This window comes from Phaethon lepturus, unplaced genomic scaffold (genome assembly GCF_000687285.1).
Source record: "Phaethon lepturus isolate BGI_N335 unplaced genomic scaffold, ASM68728v1 scaffold5268, whole genome shotgun sequence".
NCBI lineage: Eukaryota > Metazoa > Chordata > Aves > Phaethontiformes > Phaethontidae > Phaethon > Phaethon lepturus.
This window is the reverse complement of record NW_010556785.1, coordinates 23,617-49,246: the sequence shown is the minus strand read 5'-3', so window position 1 is coordinate 49,246 and position 25,630 is coordinate 23,617. Positions and strand designations below refer to the sequence as shown.

General features: G+C 39.0%; 1 protein-coding gene across 1 annotated transcript in view; it reads left to right on the top strand.

The window, feature by feature from the left end:
- LOC104625031 (A disintegrin and metalloproteinase with thrombospondin motifs 6) overlaps window positions 1-25,630 on the top strand; it is a gene marked incomplete at its 5' end in the record, with an annotated part of 45,266 nt that overhangs the window by 8,487 nt on the left and 11,149 nt on the right. The window contains 4 exons of the mRNA XM_010292553.1: window positions 1,141-1,304; window positions 2,983-3,121; window positions 18,085-18,214; window positions 21,614-21,818. Coding sequence (XP_010290855.1) covers window positions 1,141-1,304; window positions 2,983-3,121; window positions 18,085-18,214; window positions 21,614-21,818 — 638 coding nt within the window. The remainder of the gene's footprint in view (window positions 1-1,140; window positions 1,305-2,982; window positions 3,122-18,084; window positions 18,215-21,613; window positions 21,819-25,630) is intronic.

The window sequence follows — 25,630 nt, the reverse complement described above, 5'->3', positions numbered from 1 at the left end:
CTGCTGAATATGGCTGTCACCAACAGAACATTACTGCTTCTCCAACTATCTCCTGCTCACATGAATGCTCTCTGATCTATTTCAGAAAATTTGAGCATCATTGAGACATTTTCCCTGTTTAATGTAAGCCATCTGTCCACACAGATATAATTGAGAATAAAACTTGACCCTAAGTTGTTGTATTACTTATGATTGTGATGAGAGTTTATTCCCTATCTAGTAGAGTCAGTTATTTGCCTCAACAAAAAATGACATGCATTTCCAACCATCATTTTGCCTTTAAGAACACATTTTATTTAAAGTAAATATGAATGCTGAATAACTTGGTAAACTTCACGTTAAATCAAGCAGTCAATATCTAATTAACAGAATAGTCACCTTAAGATATAAAGTCAGTTTCATATTTAGAAACTTAGTCTAATCTTATTGATAAAATACCAAATATAAATCCCTGAATAATATATGCTTGTCCAGCCTAATTGGTTGGTTAGCTAAGAAATTTGTGTTTGATCTACAGTACTTTTACGGTTTAAGGCTGTAAATTAGGACTAATAAAATACCTTCTCAGTTTAAGTAGCTAGTATTTGGGTTTGTAGTAGAAATATCTTGGATTTATGCTTTAAGAATGAAAAAAACCCCAGCGGACGTAGGCAACAAAGCAAGAGCTGATTGGCTCCGTATGTCAGACTCAATGTTCTTTCTTCTTTTTTCTCTGCACATTGTCTAAGGTACCTATCACATGCCCCAACTTCTTTATCTAAAGATTAGGTTGATAATTGATTATACATTTTAGACGTACATATATCTTATGTAGAACAGCATACATTGTATATGGGCTCTCTTTTGAAGTTGAAGATATATTGCAAGTTGCATGAGGCATTTTCTTTTGTTCCATTTAGCATCTGCTTGTTGAAATCTGTGAAGTACACCTGCACACTGAAGATTATTGCAGAGGCAATATTGTCAAACGGTGAGGGATATTTTGACCAGGGCTAAAGAAGAGGCTTTATATTGCTTGAAAAAATAGTGATACTCCACTGAAGCTCACGTACTTCTAACAAATTAGTATATAAACTTGCAATGGCTTCTCCATTATAAATGCTGCTTCCAATTTTTAGGTGGCTTGTATTTCTTTTTAAGCTTTAAAATCTGAAGAGGATGACTACTATATTAATGGTGCCTGGACTATTGACTGGCCAAGAAAGTTTGATGTTGCTGGAACAGCATTCCATTACAAGAGGCCAACAGATGAACCAGAGTCTTTGGAAGCACTAGGCCCTACTTCAGAAAATCTCATAGTCATGGTAAAGTTATAATTAATATATTTCTGAAATTTAAATATGTATTTGTGTTCTGAGAAAAGACAAGGCCATGAATGAAATCAAAATAGGTTGTTTTTTCGAAGAGTATCCAGCTTTCCTATCTGGGACTTTGAATTTGTGTTTTAACACAGCTTTCTTACTTTCAAAACTGGCAAATATTGTGATGGATCAGGGATAATGTCAGAAGAGTCCCAGGAAATCTCACAGAAAATGCCCGAATAATGGTAGCCAAAATTGTAAATGGGGTGTATATTGTAACTCTGCATAATGCTGATACATGGAAGTGTTGAGATACAGCATGGCGGTTCCTGACAGTTCTGTAGATGTCAGTCATTTTAAGCCTTGCCTGAGTGTGAAGTGTAATCTTACCACAGGAAGCGTATCATGATTTGACCCATGTTAAAGCATGTTGCTGTGAAGTACATTGCTCTGAACAGATCGTACAAAATACAAGAATGTAACAGAAGATCAGCCTCTGACCAGCATCCTGATACCCGGTCTCTGACAGCAGGCAACAGTGAGCCTACTGTTGTGCCACTATGTTGAGTATAAGAATAAGGTGACACTTGCCCAGTATTTTCTGTCAGCTGCCAAATTTGCCGTTCAGGATTGCTTGAGCCAAATGGGATATTTTTGTGTATAGAATGATCGTTGCCTGGATATTCACATTTTAGGTGGCATTTCCAGACACCTGAATCCTGATTTTTCTGCTGTAGGTGTGGATAAGCTAGAGAGTCCATACAGAATGAGTTACACAATGATTATGGTGCCTTTTCTCATTCAGTCACTGCCACTGACTTTCTTACTGAAATTTCTCTGCTTTTTTATCCAACGGGGATAGCCAGATATGCCTTTGCAAAATATCACAGAAGGTAGAAGGGGATGAGAGGTAGCTCTGAGATGTGTCAGATTGCTGCATCTAACATGATATGTGTTACTAACAGCAGAAGGAAAATGTTTGATAGAGAATCAAAAGCTAGTGTTGGACAGGTGGTATGTGGAAGTGCAGTTCAACAGTGAAGGTAGCCAAAAACTCAGGGTGATTGCTGCACTTCCATCTATATCACCATATGGCTTCAGAGAGAGTTTTGATACTCCTTTAATGAAATCACAGATGTGATTCCACCATGCTGCTGGCTGTTGCATTAGGGGAAAACAATGATCTCAACAAGTCTGCTGCTATTGCTATTATTACTATTACTATAGGCACTAGAAGTGCAAACAAGGGCAGAGCTAGGTTCATAACTGCTATGTAGGTAGCTGCTCACAAGATTTCAGTGAGGACTGCTGCGTATTTATACAATCATGTCCTTAAACAACTTTGACCTCACATGATTATCAAGCTGTCAAGTTAATTTCCATGAAGACATTAATTTTATGGAAACTTGCTTTTTGGAACAATTATGTTCAAGAGTAAAGATCTGACACAAGTTATAAAGTTGTGTTAAGGCGGGGGACCTTACATGATAATACTGTCTTTTGTATACATTTTAAAAGTTAGTGCAGATTCTTTTGGGAATACCTAAAAGAACTACCACAAGCTTCCTGTATTACTTTTTTCCCCCTTTCACAGGACATAATACATAGCTAGATTTAATGTCAATGTAGTTGCCCTCTGCTTGCCTGTTTTAATGGTATAACCAGTTGTTTTCAACTACAGATTCTGCTACAGGAACAAAATTTGGGTATAAGGTATAAATTCAATGTTCCCATCTCTCGTACTGGCAGTGGAGACAATGAAGTTGGTTTTGCATGGAATCATCTGCCTTGGTCAGAATGCTCTGCCACTTGTGCTGGAGGTAAGACACCAGGCAGTCAAGCTACACAGTAAATGGAATTGCAAGATATGCTTTACTACATAATTATCTAAGTAACTAATTGAAAATGTTTCTTTCAGACATGCCTCAAACCTTAATTTAGTGAAAGGACATGTATTTTCTCACAACAGATTTTTTTGTTTTCAAATACATTTAATATGTTCAGATTTTTTTTAAATACAGTCTATCTTGGCACAGTGTGTCTCTCTCTGCTGATGCTTCTTCTGAGATTTTCTTGAAGCTGGTATGTTTGCTTTTCACAGGAGCTTTCTTGATAAAGGACATCAGGATTTTTAAGTAAGGAGATTAAAAAACAAAAGGCAAATAAGGCAACTGTAAATAAAGGGATGTCTTCGTGTTTTTGTAGGTGTGCTTCACATGATCCTAGTCAGCCCTCCTATCCTCCAGCCACCAAAGTTTAGGATACATACTGGCAGCTTCTCTGTAGCAGATGATAACAAGTGGATTACACTTCCCAGCCCATAGCAGTATCTGAGAATTGTTGCCCTTTGGCAGCGGTGGGGGATTTGTAGGTTGTCCCATGTGATTCATCATGGGTGCCTTTTGCCCACAATTTACTATATTCCTAATCCTCCCTCTAGTGGCCACCAATGCAATTCTTTACCTCTGGCTGGGAGGCCAGGACAGGTGGCTTCCTTCCAAGCCAACACCCTTTCTGCGGCAAAGACAGGTGAGTCTGCAAGGACTGGTGAGTAGAAGTGCTGTGTGAACAGTATCTTTCTTCTCTCTGGAGACTGAGTGCATCATCTCCCCAACATACCTCAGTTTCAGAAGATACGGGAGAGCACTTTAAATCCACCTCAGAATTTCAGTTTTCTACTGCACTGTGCACTGCCCATAGCCAGAGGAAGACACCGTATATTTTTTTGAAGAACCTTTGGACCAAATATTTGTCTTTTTTTTGTGGCTACTGGAGGTGTTCATGCTTAGAACCATCTTGACTCATCTTTCTGCTGGAATCTGCTGTGACTGTTTACTAGTTGTTTGCTGTTTAAATACAGCTCTTTCGCTTAGCCGTATGTAATACACAAAGGACAGCACAAATTGTCTTCTGTGCCACTAAATAGAGAAAGTCTTGAAACAAAATAGAGGAAGATGCCAACTTTCTCCAATATTTTTATTGTTCATTTGTTGGATTCCTGGGTAACAGTGTGCATTTTAACGACTATTTTAATAATGGTGAATCTGGTAGTAAAAGGAACATTTTAAAGAAGAAGAATAAAGAGTGTGAGTGCCTAGCTTATAGCAAAGGACAGTTCCAAGTATCAGAAACTTATAAGTACTGCCAAATCCTGTTTTTATGATATTTGTGAGTTAATAAGTCATGGGGAAAACTCCCATTGATTTAGGTAGAGACAAGATTTTAGCCATGGATCTTCTGTCATGCAGGTTATTGCCATTTCAGAGATTTGACAATATGCAATGGAAAAAATAATTGGCTCTGAAGGAGTAGGCACTTGTCTAGATTAAAACATTTTTACTTAATTAACTTTTAAGTGAAGATTTGTGGATCCCTCAAAATGGCATACATTTATTCATTTGAAACATTTTTTTTGAGAAATATTTTCTTACGTAGCTTATGGTGGCTTTTCTCTCCTTTCTTTCAGCTTAGTATGAGGATATATTATGGTCACTTATTTTCACTGAGCTGTGTGCACAGGGCATAAATATTTCATTGTAGCTATAATTCATGTTAAAAACTGTATCTGCTTTCTCCATATGAGTACCTACTATTCCCCCCAGTTTATGAAACACCTTTCACCATATGCCAAAAGAAGACACAATTCTAAAAAGGAGCCGAGTCAGGGAAGAAGAAAAGGGAGACAAAAGGTGTAGAAACAGAGACTGTAACTGGAAAAATTGGCTAATATAAATATGAAGCGTTTAGCAAACCTAGAAATTAAACCACTGTATGGCTTTGTTTATTTCTTTCATTTATTTATTTATATAGGATTCATTATGGAGTCTGCTATTGAAGTTCTATTTACTTGAATTCTGTCTTTAGAAGAGACATTTTGCTCCATGTCGAAGGATAACAAAATATTAAACAGTTACAGAATTTCTCACTGAGAGTAAAGAAAAAAGGACAATAAGCATGTGTGGGGAATATTAGTTTGGAAAAAATTTTTATATGTGATATATTTTTATTTCTTACTTATAAAAATGTTTTTATTTGTTTATTTTTTATTTGTGGGGTTAAAACATATAGAATTACATTGGGACAGACCATGAACCAATTAAAAGCATTTTCCTGCCTCTTAATGAAGTTGGTGTAGCTCACCTGTAGTACATGGACTGATCATATGATATTCCGTCTTGATCCAGGAAAGCTCTAGATGATGTAAAGTCAAATATACCTTTATATCACAGCATAGGCTTTACATCAAAGCTGTTGGCAAATCTAAATTCTAATGAATACTTCTGTGCATCTCTGAATGTGTCTGTATTTTAACGTTATGTCTTTTTGTCTAGGTATATGTAACACTTAAAAAGCTGTCTTAAAAGAATGTAAGTTTTGCAAGTATTTTAGAAGCCAGGGAACAACAGAATTAAGGATGACTGAAATCTTAAATTGTTTTCAGTAATTGTGGCTGTTCTGTGAAAAAGGGACCAGTTGAGCAGGTACTGTTCTCTGAGGATGTGTCACAGGCTAGTTCATGTCCATTCCGCACTACTTAAGTCTAGTTCTTTCTAAATCAAACTGACTGTGTCTGCATTACATGCCCTTTGACCAAGACTGTGACTCATCAAATATAGTTATTATTTGATGTTTGTTTTTAAATTCAAATAATCTAAAAAATAAAAAGCAAGAACTGCATTACAGCTCACCAAAGTGATGTTTCTGTATTGTGAACTTGAGGATGTGTGTTGAATGTCATGAAGTAGAGCAAAAAGGCTAGAGCAGCATTTTGGCAGTGCAAAGTTTAATTAGTTTCATAGTATTGTATATTGCAGAAGTGTCCAATCTTTGTGCAGTCTCTTCTTCATAGTATTTTGAGAGCAATCCACTGCATTCGGTTGTTCCTAGAGCTACTTGTAGGCCTTGTCTTGGAGACGGATAACTAGAGCAGTCAGGAGCCAAGGGGCAAGCTAAGAGCAAGGTAGGAGCAACCTACAATCTTTAATTAGATGTTAATGTGCTGTCTTTTCCACTGGACTTCCATATTATGTTCATTGCTGCTGTGCTGATGAGTCACATCTCAGTGCTTTAACTTTTCAAACAGAACCTCTGTTCTAGGGCCTGTCTCAGTTTTGCAGAATAGGAAGAGCATGGTAAATGGAATAGTAGTAAGGAGGAGGAGGTTTTCCTGCTTATGACAGCCCAGTGTGGTGCCACGGCTCTCGATTCCACTCTTGCCTCCCTTGTGTGGCTCTCATGTGACCCTGAGCAACTCAAAGCGTACGTTACAGTCTTATTGATAATTATCAGTTCATCATTCTGTGGGTACCTCTCTGGAATGTATGACCTCTGAAGCACGCAATGAATGTCATTATTGCTTGAAGTGTGTGTAAAGCAGAGTTCTGAAAACTCAGCCCGGCCTCTGAAATCAATGGACTCTTACCACAGTAGACATTATAAATCCTCTCCCTCTGTGTTCGTCATGGAGTGGTCTAGGAGATAAGGTTTGTAAAACAAACAGTTACATGTTTAGATTGCCTCTAAAAAGCAGAAGGAGGTTAGTGTTTCTTTTATGAGAGATTATAAACTGTGTACTTAGTAGTGTCATTTGTGTTAAAAGAGAAAAGAACAAAATATTCTGTACTTTCTCTGCCAGTGACCACCATATTCTGCACAGTGAACCAAGCAGAAATCAAGTTAAAAAGCTTGCCTGGTAACAGACAACTCTTTTATTTTCCTGGATTCATGTACTCATATATAGGGTGGGAATATAATTTCATTAATTTTTCGTATCTCTTAGTATCTGTTCTTAGGCTTGGAAATTCAGAATTGCAGCTCTTCTTTTTGTACACTAGAACCAGTATTTTCTATGTTGAAAAACATTTCTTTAAAATACAAATTTATAGTATCTGAACTAGTTCTTCCTTCTTACATTATGTAAAACTGAGGTGTGTGTATTCTACATATTAATTCCCCTTTTTCCTGAAAGTTCACTGATAATTGTGCTACTCTGAGTCAAGAGTTTTCAGAAGGAAAATTTGTTACTGTCTCATATAGGTCTTTATAGCTGGTGGCAGACTTGGACAAGACTACAGGAAAACAATGCCAGAGAATATCAGAATGTACAGTGCAAGTTTATCTCTACTTGAAAAGAGAAGAGTGGGAGAAGAGAGAACACAGGGAATTCAGAAGGGATGGATGGATGAACAGTTGTCGTGGTTTAACCCCAGCCAGCAACTAAGCTCCACGCAGCCACTTTCTTGGTCCCATCACAGTGGGATGGGGGAGAGAATTGGAAGAGTAAAAGTGAGAAAATTCATGGGTTGAGATAAAGACAGTTTAATAGATAAAGCAAGCAGGGCAAAACAAGGAATTAATTCACCACTCCCCATGGGCAGGCAGGTGTTCAGCCATCTCCAGGGAAGCAGGGCTGCATCACGGGGAACAGTTACTTTGGAAAACAAACCCCATCACTCTGAATCTCCTCACCTTCCTCCTTCTTCCCCCAGCTTTATATGCTGAGCATGACATCATATGGTACGGAATATCCCTTTGGTCAGTTGGGGTCAGCTGTCCCAGCTGTGTCCCCTCCGAGCTTTTTGTGAACCCCCAGCCTTCTTGCTGGTTGGGTGGTGTGAGAAGTAGAAGAGGCCTTGACTCTGTGTAAGCACTGCTCAGCAACAACGAAAACATCCCTGTGTTATCAACACTGTTTCCAGCACAAATCGAAAACATATTCCCATACTAGGTACTGTCAAGAAAATTAACTCTATCCCAGCCAAAATCAGAACAGCAGTTTGCTGGAATTAAAAAAAAAATTACATCAAGAGAAGATTTTCTTTAAGGACCTGATTATTGCTTAATGAGAAAGTTTGAGAAAGGGAAAACTACCATATGTGGAAATAGGAAAAGAAAAGGAGAGCTGGAAAGAGAGGAAGAAGTGCTAAAATAGGAAAGGGTGCGATATATCACTTCCAGATCACAGAATTGTAGTTTATTTACTCTCATGCCTGTCTTTCCTTATATGTCATCTTGTAGCTTTCCAGGAGCAAATGTATGACTTTGTCCAGGTCCATTAGCATCTTAATAAGGAAGTGAACTGCTGGTGGTATTTTTAAAAAAATATAACAAAGGAAAAAAAAAAATCCTTCTGTGTGTTTTTACTTTTGTATACATTTAAAAATAAACACCAATTAGTGCATACACCCCTTTTAAAAATTTCTTTCATGATAATAAATTCTATCAGTAAATGGCAACAAATGACAGAATTTATTATCTGGAATTTGCCAGGTATCCTAAGCATTGGTTTTGATTTCATTCAGTCCATTAGAGTTCATCTCCAGATGAGTTAAATGTCTTAGATATTCATGTTTTTTAATGAAATAGTCAGTCAGTATACTATTATAAGTAAATTGATTGCCATCCAGTTTTCTTTGCTGCTCATCAGTCTTGCAGAGTGGTCCCTACCATGTTTTCCTTTCATGCCTTCAACTAAATTATGAAACTGTTTTTAGACAAATAAAACATACTTGTCCTCATTAAGGAAAATGTAAGTTTGGCTCTGTGATGAGCATCTTGTGATCTGATGAGTGAGCTCAGAAAGTATGTCTGGGTTAACCAGCATGCACTAGTTTTAGTGATGCAGGATTCACTATGTATTGGTACTGGCATCTTAATAATTAACTGTTGCAATCACAAACCACAGTTTTTGGGACTGCTTTTAAAAATAGATATAGCATTTACATGCCTGCAATTTTAATTTAAGAATAAAATGTGCTCCATGTAGTTTAAAATTTGGCTGCTGAAAGTCATGCAGACTGCTTGTGAATTGAAATCTGCAAAGCATCTCAGTTCTCTGGAGATTATGGTCACTAAACCACTGGAGTTTTGTTTTCTATTAGAATTGCATTGACCAGTCATGAGGACATTTTATATCTTTTGTTATAAACTATAAATCTGTATATTTGAAAGCAGAGTGTTTCTGTCTAACTGCTTGTAATTATTCCCCCAAGAGTTTAAATGAACTTGTTTAGCTGTGCTTTTTGGATTATTTTAAGAGAGATCATATACTTAGAGAAGAGTTGATAATTTAAAAAGATTTTTTTCAAGGCCCATAGAGCTTAACCAAGTTCTAGCTGTTGTCTGGGTAAAAACTGCACTCCATTTTCCATTTCTTTTTCTTGTCTTAAAGTTGGAATCAGAATTTTGTTTCTGAGATTTTGTTTTAAATAACTGCAAGTAGACAGCAGTGGTGTAAAGTTTACATACTGTATGGCAAGATGGTGCAGAATATTTTAAAAGTGGCATGGATTGAAGATTCTTCACTGTGTGAGTGAATAGTGGTGAATACTGTCTTACAGGTGATATGCTACCTGACCAACGTTCAGTAAATAACACCTCTGACTTAAATTTTTTTTGAAAACTGAGCACAATGATACTTTGTGTTCATAGCACTTCAGAATACTTCCATATTACATAGCCCCTCAAAAATTAGTTTACTTAGGCTGCCAATTTTTAGCCAAAGCCTAACAGGAAATGTGTCTGATGCCAGTAGGAAATTCAGTGAAAACATAACATTAATATCTATGCTATCCCATAAATATATTTTCAAGAATGGTATACATCTTTAAAATGCTTAACTCTAAAGTGCATATAAATTATTATTTTTAAGCAATTCTATTTGAAATGTCATTATGAAGGCAACATTCAGCATTTATTAGCCACCAAGAGAATTAAGGTAGCCTCTGATAGAAAGGATAAATGATTATTCATTAGTCAGAGCTGAACATAAATTCTATGTCAACTAGCAGCACCGTGTTACTAGCATTGCTGTTGGCTAGACCTTTTAAATACTCTTTCTCACCATGGTGAAGTTTGAGTAGAAAATTGCAAAAGAAATACTTCTACTCAGGTTGTCAGATCTGACTTTAATTATTCTCATCTGTTGGCAGTGTTTGTGTAGATTATAGAATTTAAAGTGAATCATCTTGTCACAGCTTCTCAAATATTCAGATCTTCCACTTATTTATCAAGAACTAAAGGAAGATACTATAAAGGAGAGCCTAATCTGGTAAACATTTTTCTCTCTTTTTTTATGCTGCAATTGATATGTCTTTTCTTTACTAAAATAGTACTAAAGGAGTAGAGAACTGAAGAAAATAATCTCTCACTCTGCGTGTGTATGTATATATGTATATATATTTTTTAAAATCACAACTACTAACTGATTTGAAATTTTGAAGAAAAACATAAAGATCTAGAAATAAGTGATAAATGGGACAAAGTGTAACATGGTAAGTCATGCTTGACTAGCCATATATATTTTAATATAGAACTAATTTTCTAGACCAAGGAAATGTAGTAGATTCATTGATCTAGACTTTCTTAAGGCTTTTGTTGTCATCTACACCTAGAAAAAGATTAGAAAACATGAATACACAAGAGGCATACTTAAATTACTGGGCCAAAAGGCAGTGACCCTAGTGAGCTTCTTAGAGACCTGACTCATGAGACTTCTTGTTTTGATGGCACCAGAAAAAGTGGAAAGCTGTGATGAAATTTGCTGACAGTGCAGCACTAGGAGACATACGGAGAAGACTAGGATGTGTTGTCGTCATTATAAGGTATCATGGTTTAGCCCCAGCCGGCAACTAAGCACCATGCAGCCACTCGCTCACTCCCCCTCCCACAGTGGGACGGGGAAGAGAATTGGGAAAAAAACTCGTGGGTTGAGATAAACACGGTTTAATAGGACAGAAAGAAAGAAGGGAACAACAATGATAATACCAACAAAGGAATGTACAAGAACAAGTGATGCCCAATACAGCAATTGCTCACCACCCGGTGATCGACAGCCCGTCCCCGAGCAGCGATTTCCGCCCCCCGGCCAACTCCAGTTTATGTACTGGGCATGACATCGTATGGTAGGGAATATCTCTTTGGCCAGTCTGGGTCAGCTGTCCCGGCTGTGTCCCCTCCCAGCTCCCCGGGCACCCCCAGCCCGCTCGCTGGCAGCCCAGCACAAGAAGCTGGACTGTCCTTGACTGCTCAGCAACAACCCAAAACATCAGCACATTATCAACAGTTTCTCATCCCAAATCCAAAACACAGTCTCACACTGGCTTCTGTGAAGAAAACCAGCTCTATCCTGGCTGAAACCAGGACATAAGGGCAGATTTGGTTTTAGGATGCATCTCTCTTAAAAGTATTAATGACACTGGATGAGGCACTAGTAAAATCCCTCTGGAATACTGAGCATAGTTTGTATTGTGGCTGTAATAAACTCAGGTGTGAGCAGATGCGCAGAAGCGTTGTGAGGTTGACCAAAGGAATGGTGTATCTAACAGCACAGAGACTGCAAGAGTTGACTTGGTTAACACAATAAAGTTACTTAAACTGAAAGGCCATTTTGACTTTAAAAAATTAAATTGGCAGTTAATGCATCTAGAATAGAAGTTTGAATGCTTATAGTAATCACAGGAGTAAAGTTCAGAGAAGAAAAATGTACCTGGGCTTAAAGTGGAGCTTGATCAGTTTATGAAAGGCGTTACATAGAGTGGTTCCCAGCAATAAAAGGTGTTGCTTCTAGTTGTAGTTCAAAGGTTATTTAATTGCCCTTATAGTGCAAGATCTCACTGAATTTCAGACTTATATCATTTCATGTAATTGAAATATTAGGTGCTATATATGGAAAACCTTTATGTGAAGTCCTAAAATCTTTGATACCTGATGGATGACTATCTGAAAAAGAATATCTGTGTGTTAACACAATCAACCAACAGCTGTGGAGGCATGTACTTCAGCCCCATGATAATTTGAGTTGTTTCTCAATTCCAACTGAACCTAACTATGTAGCACCATAATTTAGTAATAAGTAATAGGAGCCAACAGGGAAATACCAGTGAAAGACCTCAAAGGAACTAAAGGGTCTTCCTCTATGAGGTGACATGGTCGACAGCCCAGCTGAAGTGCCTCTACACCAATGCACACAGCATGGGAGAACAAACGGGAGAAGCTGGAAGCAACCGTGCTGTTAGAAAGCTATGATCTGGTTGCCATTACTGAAACTTGGTAGGACGAATCCCATCGTTGGAATGCGGCTATCAATGGCTACAGTCTGTTTCAGAAGGGACAGGCAAGGAAAGAAGGGCCAAGGTGTTGCCCTCTATGTCAAGAAATTGGTAGAGAGAGAAGAGCTATCTTTGAAGAATAGCCGTGCTCAGGTTGAAAGCTATAAGCTTTCAGAGGAATTCAGAATTAGATAAGAAAGTAAGAGTGTAAAACTGAGGCAACAAAGGGAACCTGTGGTTGGTGTCCACTGCAGGCCACCTGATCAAGGAGAGTCTATTGATGAAGCCTTCTTACTCCAACTACAGGAGGCATCACGCTTGCAGGCTTCTGTCCTGCTGGGGGACTTCAACCACCCCAACATCGGCTGGAAAAACAGCACGGCGAGCTGTAGGCAATCCAGGAGACTCCTGGATATGGAGGATAACTTCCTGTGGCAGGTAACAGACAGCCCTACCAGAGGGGATGCCATACTGGACCTGTTGGTCACCCACACCTGTGAGCTAGTTGGTGACATCAAAATTGGAGACAGCCTGGACTGCACCGATCAGGCACTGGTGGAATTTGCAATCGTGAGAGATATGAGGCAGGCAAAGAGTCAAGTCAGGAGCCTAAATTTGAGGAAAGCAACCTTCCAGCTCTTCAGGGAGTTAGTCAACAGGACCCCCTGGGAAACTGCCCTCAGGGACAAGGGAGCAGAACAGAGCTGGCAGATGTGTAAGGACACTGTCCAAGAGTGCAAGAGCTCTCGATCCCCAGGTGTAAGAAATCAGGAAAGGAAGGCAAGATACCAGTATGGCAGAGACCTGCTGGTCAAACTCAAGGGCAAGAAGGAAACGCACAGGCAGTGGAAGCAGGGGCAAGTATCCTGGGATGAGTACAAGGGTGCTTTCCGGTTGTGTGGAGATGGGGCCAGGAAGACCAACATGTGGCTGGAGCTGAACTTGTCAAGGGATGCAAAGAATAATAAGAAGGGCTTCTACAGGTATGTCAGCCAGAAAAGGAAGGTGAAAGAAAGTGTACCCCGCTAGATGAGCAAGACTGACAGACTGATAAGAACAGATGAAGAGAAAGCTGAAGTACTCAGTAACTTCTTTGCCTCAGCCTTCGCTGGAAATCTCTCTTACCACCCCTCTCGAGTGGATGGACTGCAAGATGGGGACTGGAGGAGCAAAGTCCCTCCCACTGGGGGGGAAGATCAAGTTCAAGACCACCTGAGGAACCTGAACAGACACAAGTCTATGGGACCTGATGAGATGCATCCCAGAGTCTTGAGGGAATGGGCGGATGTAGTTGCCAAGCCGCTCTCCATGGTATTTGAAAAGTCCTGGCAGTCAGGTGAAGTCCCTGCAGACTGGAAAAAGGGAAACATTGCACCCATTTTTAAAGAGGGTAGCAAGGAGGACCCTGGGAACTACCGACCTGTCAGTCTCCCCTCTGTGCCTGGGAAGATGATGGAACAGAGCCCCTCCTGGAAGCTATGCTAAGGCTCATGGAGGACAGAGAGGTGATTTGAGACAGCCAGCATGGCTTCAGTCAGCATGGCTTCACCAAGCGCAAATCCTGCCTGACCAACCTGGTGACCTTCTGTAATGGACTGACTACATAAGTGGACAAGGGAAGAGCTACCAATGTCATCTCTGTGCTTCTGTAAGGCCTTTGACACAGTCCCTCACACTATTGTTGTCTCTAAATTGGAGAGAGATGGATTTGCTGGGTGGATTGTTGGGTGGATGAGGAATTGGTTGGATGGTTGCATCCAGAGTGCAGTGGTCAACGGCTCAATGTCCAGATGGAGATCAGTGACAAGTGGTGTCCCTCAGGGGGACATATTGGGACATACTGGGACCAGTACTCTTTAATATTTTCATCAATGACAGAGTCGGATTGAGTGCACCCTCAGCAAGTTTGCAGATGACACCAAGCTGAGTGGTGCAGTTGACATGCCTGAGGGATGGGATGGTGTCCTAAGCTGCCTGGACAAGCTTGAGGAATGGGCCCATGTGAACCTCATTAGGTTCAACCAGGCCAAGTGCAGGGTCCTACACCTGGGTTGGTGCAACCCCTGATATCAATCCAGGCTGGGGGGTGAAAGGATTGAGAGCAAGACGTAATGCTGATGAAGCATGCTGAGAAGGAGTTGGGGGTCCTGGTGGATGAAAAGCTGGACATGAGTCGGCAATGTATGCTCGCAGCCCACAAGGCTAGCCAGATCCTGGGCTGCATCCAAAGAAGCTTGGCCAGCAGATCAAGGGAGGGGATTCTGCCTCTCTGCTCTGCTCTGCTGAGAGCCCCCACCTGGAGTCCTGCATCCAGCTCTGGGGCCCTCAGCACAGGAAAGACATGGACCTGTTGGAGTGGGTCCAGAAGAGGCCACAGAAATGATCAGAGGGAAGGAACACTCTCCTGTGAGGACAGGCTGAGAGAGCTGGGGTTGTTCAGCCTGGAGAAGAGAAAGTTCTGGGGAGACCATATTGCAGCCTTCCAGTATTTAAAAGGGGCCTATAAGAAAGATGGGGACAGACATTTTAGCAGGGCCTGTTGTGATAGGACAAGGGGTAACAGTTTTAAACTAAAAGAGGGCAGATTTAGACTAGATATAAGGAAGAAATTTTTCACACTGAGGGTGGTGAAACACTGGCGCAGGTTGCCCAGAGAGGTGGTAGAGGCCCCATCCCTGGAAACATTCAAGGTCAGGTTGGATGGGGCTCTGAGTAACATGATCTAGTTGAAGATGTTCCTGCTCATTGCAGGGGGGTTGGACTAGGTGACCTTTAAAGGTCTATGATTCAGTGATTCAATGATTCTATTCTATGGTCTTGTCTTGTTCCGGGGTTGGAAGGGATACATCTGGGAAACAACTTTGAGGTTGATCTCATTAGGATGTTTTTAAACAATGTCCCTGCTCATTGCAGGGGAGTTTGACTAGATGACCTTTGAAAGTCAACCAAACTATTTTCCAACCCAAACTATACTATGATTCTGTGATTTTTTTCCAACATGTAAAGCACGTAAATTGAAAATTAGCAAAAACTTGAGGTTGGATGCTTTTCAGAAATGATATTTTCTTTTTAGCTTGTTCATGTAAATTTGTGTATATAGGATACATTTGGAAAACAGTCTGGCAGTCTTCTGCGCTGTTCAGTGGTACCTGCTGTTGTTTAAAGTATCATCCAGATATATGTAGAAAGAAGAGCAAATGGAATAAGCTGACTGATTTATGTGGCTCACCTCTAAGACATATGTCTGATATTAATCAGTATCTTTTTCATAAATAAAGCTTACTTTAATATGATTGTGATGTTTAGGGATAACATGAGATGTCAGACATGTGAAATTGTTTACAACCTGATTTAAAGTACCTACTTTGTGAAGGTTCTGTGTGGCTAATCAAGAAGGACATGTCCCAGCAGCAAAGTTCTGGACTCTGGTTTTACATACTGAGTGAAGATTCCAGCATTAGGCAACTGTGGTCTCAACATGGTTAATGATTTTGAGGTGAGGAGGCAGGTGGTTTTGAGGGTTGATACAAAGTCCTCACCTGTTAAACAGGCATCCTGTAAGAAATGGTGTGTTGAATGATGAATCTAACACCTCTCCTGCTTGTGAGGAACATCAGCATTAAAGTTGAGGACACATAGAACATTTTTATGTGCTTAGGATCCAGATTGCTGTTTTTTCCTGAGAGTATTTGAGTTAAGAAGGGTCTCTTTTTTTATGTGAGGGATAATACCCATATTTTGCAGGATGCCTTGACAGTTATCTATTAAATAGCAATTCCCTATTGCAGAGTGAAGAGATTTCAGCTGGGAGTACATCTCCAGGAGAGTGCTTCTAGCTGTGTGCTGTAGAAAGTTGAGTCGTCTAAGAGTGTAGAGAAGGGGAAGATTTTTTTAATAAGCATTCTGGGCCATTGTGCAGCCAGGGATGCAAGGTTCATGGGGCCCATGGCGGGAAGACAAGAAAAGGGTTTAATGTCTAACCAGAAAATAAGACATTTATCTAGCACAGACAGGTATGGATTTTCAACCTTGCTGTCAATATGGTTTAGACATTTTACATCAGACTGTAACTGAATAAAAACTAGAAATAATCTACAGACTAGAAACCACAGTTTTGCCACCTTAGCTAAATTAACCACTAAGTCACAGAAGTTACAGTGTGCTCATGGGAATTAGGAATCCCTGCAGGGTGAGAAGGGGTCATACCTACTCCAACATCTGCTGTCTCATGGGGGAGTGCATGCCATCTTCAAGACTCATGAAAAAGGAGGTTACCATATTCCCCGTGTACTTTGCACATAACACCATGAACGTTTCACATGCCTCTGTGTGGACTGGGAGACTTCTGTTTATAACCAAGCAGGATGCTTTGTGGGCCAAACTTCAGGCATCTCAAGGCTAGGCTTGACTCACTGTTGGAATTAAATACCTCAATTCTGTATAAGTCACATTTTAGGAACCAAAGTAGGAGATCTGATTCTTGTCCATAATGAATAACAAAAGAAGTAATTGCAAGGTAAGTTGTTTAGCTTGTTTCAAATGATCAAAAGGATTACAAACATTTGGTGAAAGAAATCCCATGGTTTTAGTGGGTTATTTAGTGTCTGAAAAACATATTTATATAATCAATTTTATTACTGCATGTCTACCCCCTATAAAAAGCTTGTCTTAAAATGAAGAGAGGGCTGTAAAGTTAAGTTGGCAGATATTTGAAGCTAGGATGTTTTAATTCCTATTTAACTGCATGCATTTCACATTTTGCAGAAAGTTATTTAATTGCCTCTGTTTTTAAGAAAGTTTCAGGGCTTTTTGCAACTTTTATCATACAAATAATCCTATTATTTCAATATTTTAACTGCTTATGTTCAGTAAGAACTGCATATGAATTGCAGATCCGCAGTCTTTATGTTAGCAAACATCATACAGCTTGTTCTAAAAAGAAAGGAGGAGGCTGTGTGTATGACTCTTTAGACCAATACTCTGAGCTGTACTGTTGTCCTATCAATGGTTCTTTAATGCCTTTCTTTAAATCCTGTTCTTTAAATATCAGAAAATCTGCTTAATATGCTACTTTATATGTTGCCTTGGCAGTGACACGCCATTATATATAATGACCTATAATCAATAATAATCAGTATTAAACTGCCCTGTTGATGGTTAACAGTGAAAGAGGAGCTGGGAGTGCCAGACAAAATGAACATTCACAGAGACAGACTGCAACCTTCAGGATGAATAATACTTCTATTATTTTAATGAAGAAAATGTTTATAGGATGACATGTATAAAAATGCAACACTGTTTCCCAGCATTGCTGGTTTATTTTAAACCAGAGCACATAAACAATAATTCTGCATTGAAGTGTGACCACATTCTGTTTGGTGGTGTTTTCTTTGGAAATCTAAGTGTCTTACTAGGATAGGAGGTTAGACAGAAAATGGATTTTGTGCAATATACAAATAAAAACAATCTGTTAGTAAATCTATAAATATATTCCCTTTGTTTTAGAAAACAACAGCAATTTAAAATCCTCTTTCAGTGGGGTGGTCTAACACTGAAGGAAAAGGGAAGATTTATTGTGGTCTGGGGGCATTCAGTCAATTGGAATTCACACCCCTGCAGCATTCGGCCAATTGAAGTGGGATGGTAGGATTAAAAATCAGTAGGTGAAATACACTTCTACTCAACAAGTAGAAGAGCAAGAATGATTAATTAATAGTGTTTCATTTCATCCTAAGGTGTGCAGAAACAAGAGGTGGTGTGTAAAAGGCTGGATGACAACTCTGTGGTACAAAACAATTACTGTGACCCTGACAGTAAGCCTCCAGAAAACCAAAGAGCCTGCAACACTGAGCCTTGCCCACCTGAGTAAGTCATTAATCACTGAGATGGACATGTGTTTTGCATAGATAGAAAAGTTTTTGTAATCTGTAATAAATCCTGTTGACCAAATGTATATAAAATTCTGATCTAGTGTTAGGGTCCTGTCTTGCCAGACAGGATATTTGATTTTGGTTTTGGTTATGGCTTCTTGTTCCTCTGAAGTCAGTTGTGGAAAATACATACGTTGACCTAGAGGAGGGCTCATATAACTGAGGTATGAGTGGTGTGTAAACTACACAAAGCAACTCAGACACTGTAAGTAAGAAGATACTAGCAAAGCAGTTTCTTAAGGTGTGTCAGATGTGATGAATAGTGCTTGGAGTAGAACTGCGGACCATTTTTAAGGACAATGACAGAAGAATTTTGAGGTGACGCTAACTTCGTGATAGTTTTTTATATTACATACTAAATGTTTACCGTATTTTAAAGTATATTATATTAAAATTTGGATTGAAGTGTTCACATGAGAATGGCAAACACAGGAACTGGCTAGTAGACCAAACCATTTACTAATAATTGTTTTGTCAAACAACTTTGTCTCCAGGATACTCAGTGTTGTACAGTCATGCTGTGTGTCTTTAGGATTAGGTGCCTACTTGATTATGTCGATTTAGTTTTATTTTTAAAGATAGCTGTACACTATATATTGAAAAAATAATTAAAACCACATTTGTTCAAAAAATGAAATTTGGCAAGCACCTACAGCATAGCGTAATATTACTACAAATGCTGTTCAGAAACAGGTGTGATATTTTGCACTAGAAAATAATTCCGGCATATGCACAACAGCCCATTCTTATGTTTTGAGAAAAATAAAAAGTTGTGGAAAAAATGGAAGAGAGATAACAGTTTATTGATTCACAAGCTCTGATTAGTTTAAGTTCATATAATCTGTAGCTATATTCTAATTGGGCGTGAAAATCAATAATGCTCATTAAATTCAGATATTGCACAATAAAGAAATACTGTGGTCTCTTTTAAATATCTCTTAGAAACTGTAAAATTGTAGCATGGACATGGGAGGAATGAGAGAAGACTATAATGCATTAAAATCCCAACAGGTCTTCCTGAAGCCAGTTTCCCCCCAGAGTATCAGCTGCTTCCCTGGTGTGGTGACTGGTTGCATGATGGCAGAGCAGTGTCTTCTACACTTACTCCACCTGTGTCATGTACCATACTCACTGGACATAAACAGAAGTGAAGCCATTACACTGCTCTCACCTTGAGTGTGTTTGAATGTGAATGTGCTTCTCACAAACAGGTCTAAAGTAGGTCTAAATCATTGTCCCCACAGTCTTATGTGTAAATATATGTTTACCCTGCAAGGATATGCACTTGGATTCTGTTTGGATAGTGCTGTTTAGCATGGCTGTAAGTGCACTAATTAAACTCTCAGACCATGTACTTGAGAGCAGAACTTGGGAAGTGGTCATGTTTGGTCAGTTCCTTTTTGCCAAACACATCTCTATCCCTTCCTTTGTGTGGCATAACTACTAACAAATGAACACTTTAAAAAGTAGTGTTAATATAGTTGTTTCAAACCAGTTAGTTTTAATTTTTTGCACTGACATTATTTTTAAAAAAAAGAAAAACAAGAAAAAAAACCCAACACTCAAAGTAGGATACTCCTGGATTCTCCATCCAGTACAGCGGGGACATTGATGAACATGGTAAAACTCAAGTCATCAAGGTTCAGCAAGTGTGTATTAATCAACATCTGCTTGAACATGTTAGAGCAGTTCAGCCCACATCTGCCTCCACTCTGATGTTCCCCACAGGGTGAACACAAAGTGCCAGATTGCTAAGGAAGGGTTCTTGATCACTGATCCTGTAGGTAGTCTAGAAGAAGGTTTTCAAATAACAGATAGTTACCGAAAGAAGTTTGACCCTTTTGGCAGGAAGATTTATCACCCAGTAAGACTTACTCTTTACATAGAGTGGTTAAACACTTCCTTTTTTAATTAACATGATTACGCTTTCCTTGTGGTGTATACCAAAAGTTATAAGAATGTTACTCTCTCTAACTGAATACCACTTAGGTTATACTTGATGTCCCTGAGCTGCAGCAAAGACTGTGTTTGTTCACAATATTTTATTTGTTATTACAATAAGTAACTCTTAAGGTTCCAGATTTCAGGGAATTATACAGGTAACTCCCATAGCTCTATGAATTATATACTGTCTTGTCGTATATAAACATAAAAGGTACCTGAGAATGCACTTGAGCAAATCATAGTACCAACAAAAAATTAACAGAATATGGCATATTTGTTTGCATCTCTGCATTGATCTAGGTTCATATTAGAATATCCTGTAACACATTCTGTAACACAAGACAGGTTAGCAGCACATTTTTTTTGACAGAGGCTTCAGAAAATGACAAAGCTTACAAGGCTTTTTGTCCAAGTACACTTGTCCAAGTGTACTTCCAGGAACATCCACAGTGACTGACATGGCCAGCATTTTTGGCATGTTGGCAACATGTGACAGCATACTAGACTTCACTTCATCCTTTGCAGGGATGATTCAGGTGCAGGTATCTAATCAACATATGGAATACTGAACACCAAATGTGCTCGACAATGTGAAGAGAGACTTTCGGTCAATTAACTTAACCATTATGGCATTAACCGTTATTGCATTAACCATTTGTCAGTAGCAAACAAAAATAAATAACATTACACCCAGATTAACGGCTGCTTTAATCCCTGCTGCAACACAAAGTAATCTAAATAAACTGTACAACTCCTGACTTTTACTATGTACACACAAACACTCAGATATTCTCTCTAGCAGCTGTCATGGAGTGCTTTAAATTTTTTAAGTATTCCTTGAGGTCATTTTTTAATGTGATGAATTAATGTTTTACTAGTGTTTGCTTTACTTACTCTAATAAATGAGAATATTTTGCATTTCAGTATAGCCTGTTACAAAAAAGTTTAGAAATGTGAGAATCCACTCTCAGCATAATTTTAAGATAAAATTATTTGATTGTAATGATAAGAGAGGCAACCATCTTGGCTTTTAACTTGTGCTGTAACCTACAGCAGTGGTTCTCAAACATTTCCAGTTGCAAACCACTTTCAGAGAAATCATTTCAGGCAAGTCCACTACAAATCTACGTAAATAGCTGCAGTTTTGTCAGGCTCAACACTTCTTCCTAACTACTATAGCCTAAGCTGCAAATTGCTGCTCTAGAAAAATACCAAGTAGTATTTTTATTGGAAGATATGATTGAAGTGAGGCATGAACTAAAATGTGAGTATGTGTATCGTTACAATGATTTAGGTGTAGTAATTTAAAGTATTTGGATTCTGGGTTTATGCAATTTTCTACTCTGTTTCTGAAATGCATTAACTGAGTCTTCTAACGTTTTCTATCCAGATGGTTTATAGGAGATTGGTCAGAATGCAGTAAGACCTGTGATGGAGGAATGCGTTCACGAACAGTTCTCTGTATCAGAAAGATTGGACCTTCTGAGGAGGAGACACTGGACAATACCAACTGTTTAACACACCGGCCTACTGAAAAAGAGCCCTGTAACAATCAGTCCTGTCCCCCACAGTGGGTCGCTTTGGACTGGTCAGAAGTAAGGAAATTTTGCTGTGTTAACCTCATTGGTAATACTGGAGACAAGAGCTCTGACCACTGAATATTAGTACATTTCCTATTGTAATAAGAAATTCAGAACCTCATATATTTAGTATTGAAGCAGTTTTTTCTTTTTTTTCGATGTTGTCAGTTCTGTTGTTTTGTCAAGCAGTTGTTACTTGTTTTTATCAATCATAGTGGAAAAATAGTAAAATAAGAAATAGAATAGTAAAATAGTAAAAAAACCCCAATGAAACAAAAAGAAACTAGAATAGCCATTTAGTATGAGATAATAGTTTTAAAGAAAAAAGCCATTTCCATTTCTATTGTTTTTTTGAACAGGAAAATAGCTGGATAGTAGAGATGATGGGTTTGCAATATTAGAAGCCAGAATAAATGGCTTGATTTTTTTTTTTTCTGAACTAACTCTGCTGATGTAAAGCATCGCTTTTCTTAGCAACATGCCTCAAGAGGCAGACTTGAAAGTTGGTCTTCTCTTTATTAAAGAAAGAACACTTTCAGTTGAGTATGTTGATATCTGTTACAGTATAAGCCAAGCTTATACTATATCTTATACTGATTCAGGTATTAAATCTGAAGAATGTGAACCAGTGCAGCTGAAAGGAGAGGCAGATCCATTTGAATGGGACTGTATCACATGCAAATTAGAGTGCGAAAATGCCTGTGTATATTTTCAGATCCTTGCTATCCTGGACTCCCATCTCACCCCACTTTTTATCGCAAAGTACCCTTTGGAGTACTTACAAGTTAGGTTTTCCTGAGTTTCCATGTCTCTGACCTTTCTTTCAAAGGCAGCTGTATCGTGTAATTGCTTTCATAAATTGATTAAACTATGTTTTAAAATTAGTTAATCTGGGGATTTGTCCCACTGCTTCTTGGAAGACTGTTCCTGAACTTCAATCTTGGAATTGCAAGAAGTGTTCTAATGTTCTAGTTCCATGACAGTTTATATGTGTTTGCTTTTGTAATCTGAAACAGCCCTTCTTCCTTTACAGCTATTATTCATCAGAAATTAATTAATCTTGATCACATTTTGCTTTCATGTTTCAGTTTGAAGTTGTCTTTTTGGGAATGGATGACTGGAGTTAAATCTGTGTATTATCCCAGCTGAGTTTTCACATGTGCCTCATTCTTTTGTTTCTGCCTTTACTGAAAATACCCGTAGCCTGCAGTGTATCAGTATACCCTAAATAAGCTTTTTGCATGTCATACTGCCAAAATTAACTTCATTTCAATTGTTACGTCGTCATGGTTGTCCAGTTCTTTCTGCAGAGCCTACATCTGTAGCATCAAGGTTAGCTAGTTGCCTGTTCGTATTGTCATGGTTTAGCCCCAGCCAGCAACCAAGCCCCACGCAGCCGCTTGCTCACTCCCCCCCGGTGGGTCAGGGGAGAGAATCGGCAAAAGCGAAAGTGAGAAAACTCATGGTCTGAGATGAAGATGGTTTAACTGGCAAAGCAAAAGCCGCACACAAGCAAAGCAAAACAAGGAATTCATTCACCACTCCCCGCGGGCAGGCAGGAGTTCAGCCATCTCAGGGAAGCAGGGCTGCATCACGCGTAATGGTTTCCTGGGAAGACAGACGCCATAACTCTGAATGTCCCTCCACCCCCTTCATCTTCTTCACCCCAGCTTTATATGCTGAGCCTGATGCCATATGGTATGGAGTATCCCTTTGGCCAGCCTGGGTCAGCTGTCCCAGCTGTGTCCCCTCCCAGCTCCCCGGGCACCCCCAGCCCGCTCGCTGGCAGCCCAGCAGGAGAAGCTGGACTGTCCTTGACTGCTCAGCAACAACTCAAAACATCAGCACATTATCAACATTTTCTCATTGCACATCCAAAACATTGCCTCACGCTAGCTTCTGTGAAGAAAATTAACTCCATTCCCGCTGAAACCAGGACAGCTATCTGCTAGTTTCCGTAATTTCAGAAACACTGAACAACTGAAACTACTTTTGTATGAACGTCATTAAGTAGACTGGAAAGGAATATGAATTGAATCGGTCCTATGATTGATCCTAGAAGGTCTTTGCAGGTATCATCTCTCAAATCCTAACCTTTACTCAGTTGTCATTCCCCTTTCAAATACTTTACTAAAGCCCAGGTAGTTTTAAACTGTTCCACTTCCTTTGTCTAAGAAAACAAAAGGAGACTATTAGAATAGACTGGAATCACCTACTAGTGACATACCTGTGATTCATTGTATCCCTTTTTCTGTGTACTTGCTTGCCTTTAAACAGTCTTTCATTCAAAGTAAATGATAAATCATACTATAAAGAAGATTGATGTGCCTGCAGTTGCGCATATACTGTTCTGTGCATATATACTTTTAGCTGCAAAAGTTGTTACAGTATCTGGAAATTCAAAGCATAAAGAAGGAAGCCTACTGTCAACACTGTGAGTACCTATAGAAGTGGTACAGAACAGCTCCTACCATAATTTGTTAATACAGGTCATACAGTTCACTAAATCACTGCATGGCTGAAGTTGGAAGGGACCTCTGGAGGTCATCTTGTCCAATCCCCCCTGCTCAAGCAGGGCCACCTAGAGACAGTTACCCAGGACCATGTCCAGACAGCTTTTTAATGTCTCCAAAGATGCAGACTCCATCTGCTATTAGTTAATAATAGTCTAGCTTTGTGGCAGTACTTAAAAGTAGTAATATCTGCATGTTAAATTACAATACTGTGAGCTGCCATGAAAGGTGTTGTTGTTCATCTTCTTGCTGTCTGAATTTCATGCTTGTATAATATTAATTTGTTCCTAGCTGAAGAAACTACTTCCTTACACACTTCTTTTATTATTGTTACTATACACATTATTTTTCTTTGAACAAAAGAAAAATGTCTCAATTTGCTGTACTGTTCAACTGGGTTTGTTCTGTAAGGACTAATGAACGAAATGCCATTTTAGTGAGCTTTTATATCAAAGAAAAATCTTCTAAAATATAACGTGAACTTCTGAATTTTTTTTTTCCTTAATTTGTCAGACAGATGCTTTTCCTTATATTCTGAATCTTCTGTTATTTGAACAAGGTTTTGTTAATAATCCTTTATCATAAAAAAGATAAGTCATTCCCAGACTACACCTTAATCTGTCTCTAGTTTTATTCAGTTTAAGATAGCAGATATCTTTTTGAATCAGTTCTATAAAAAGTTGTCAGCTTTGTATTCTGAAACGTGTAGAAAAAGAGCTTCTTTCAGCAACTTTTCTCCGTGTAGATCAGGACCTCAAGAAACCTAGAGATGGCACAGTGAATCTTAAAGTATGTGTTGTTCTACATGCAGAACACTATTTTTTTACCCCACTGTTAGCCAGCATTTCATGCAAGAAGTTGGGCACCAAAATCAAGGCAGAAAAGGTATTAAAGAATCCTTGTCCCTACCTGAAAGGGCACAGTGTATTCCAGCCCTTTGAAAATGAATCTGACTTGGAGCAGAAGGGAGCAGAGTGAGAAGGAAAGAATGGACGAGTGGGAGGGGGTGTTCAGTTGAAGACTTTATCATACCACATCTGTGGCATTGATAGTTTGTAAGCTCTTTGCATCTATTATCACAATACTTTATTTCCAATAGGAATATCTAGGCATCATCTCAGTACTAACAACTAATAGTATCCGTACGACAAGTTACAGAGCCCTAGATATATGTTGTCTATATACTGTTACCCTTAAGCTACCTCCTTGAGGCATTGCTCACTAATACATCATCCTTAAAGCTATCAACATCGCCAGCCTCATAAGAAGCTTGAACAACTTTTTAAGGTCTTCACATACAGCCTTTTATACAGC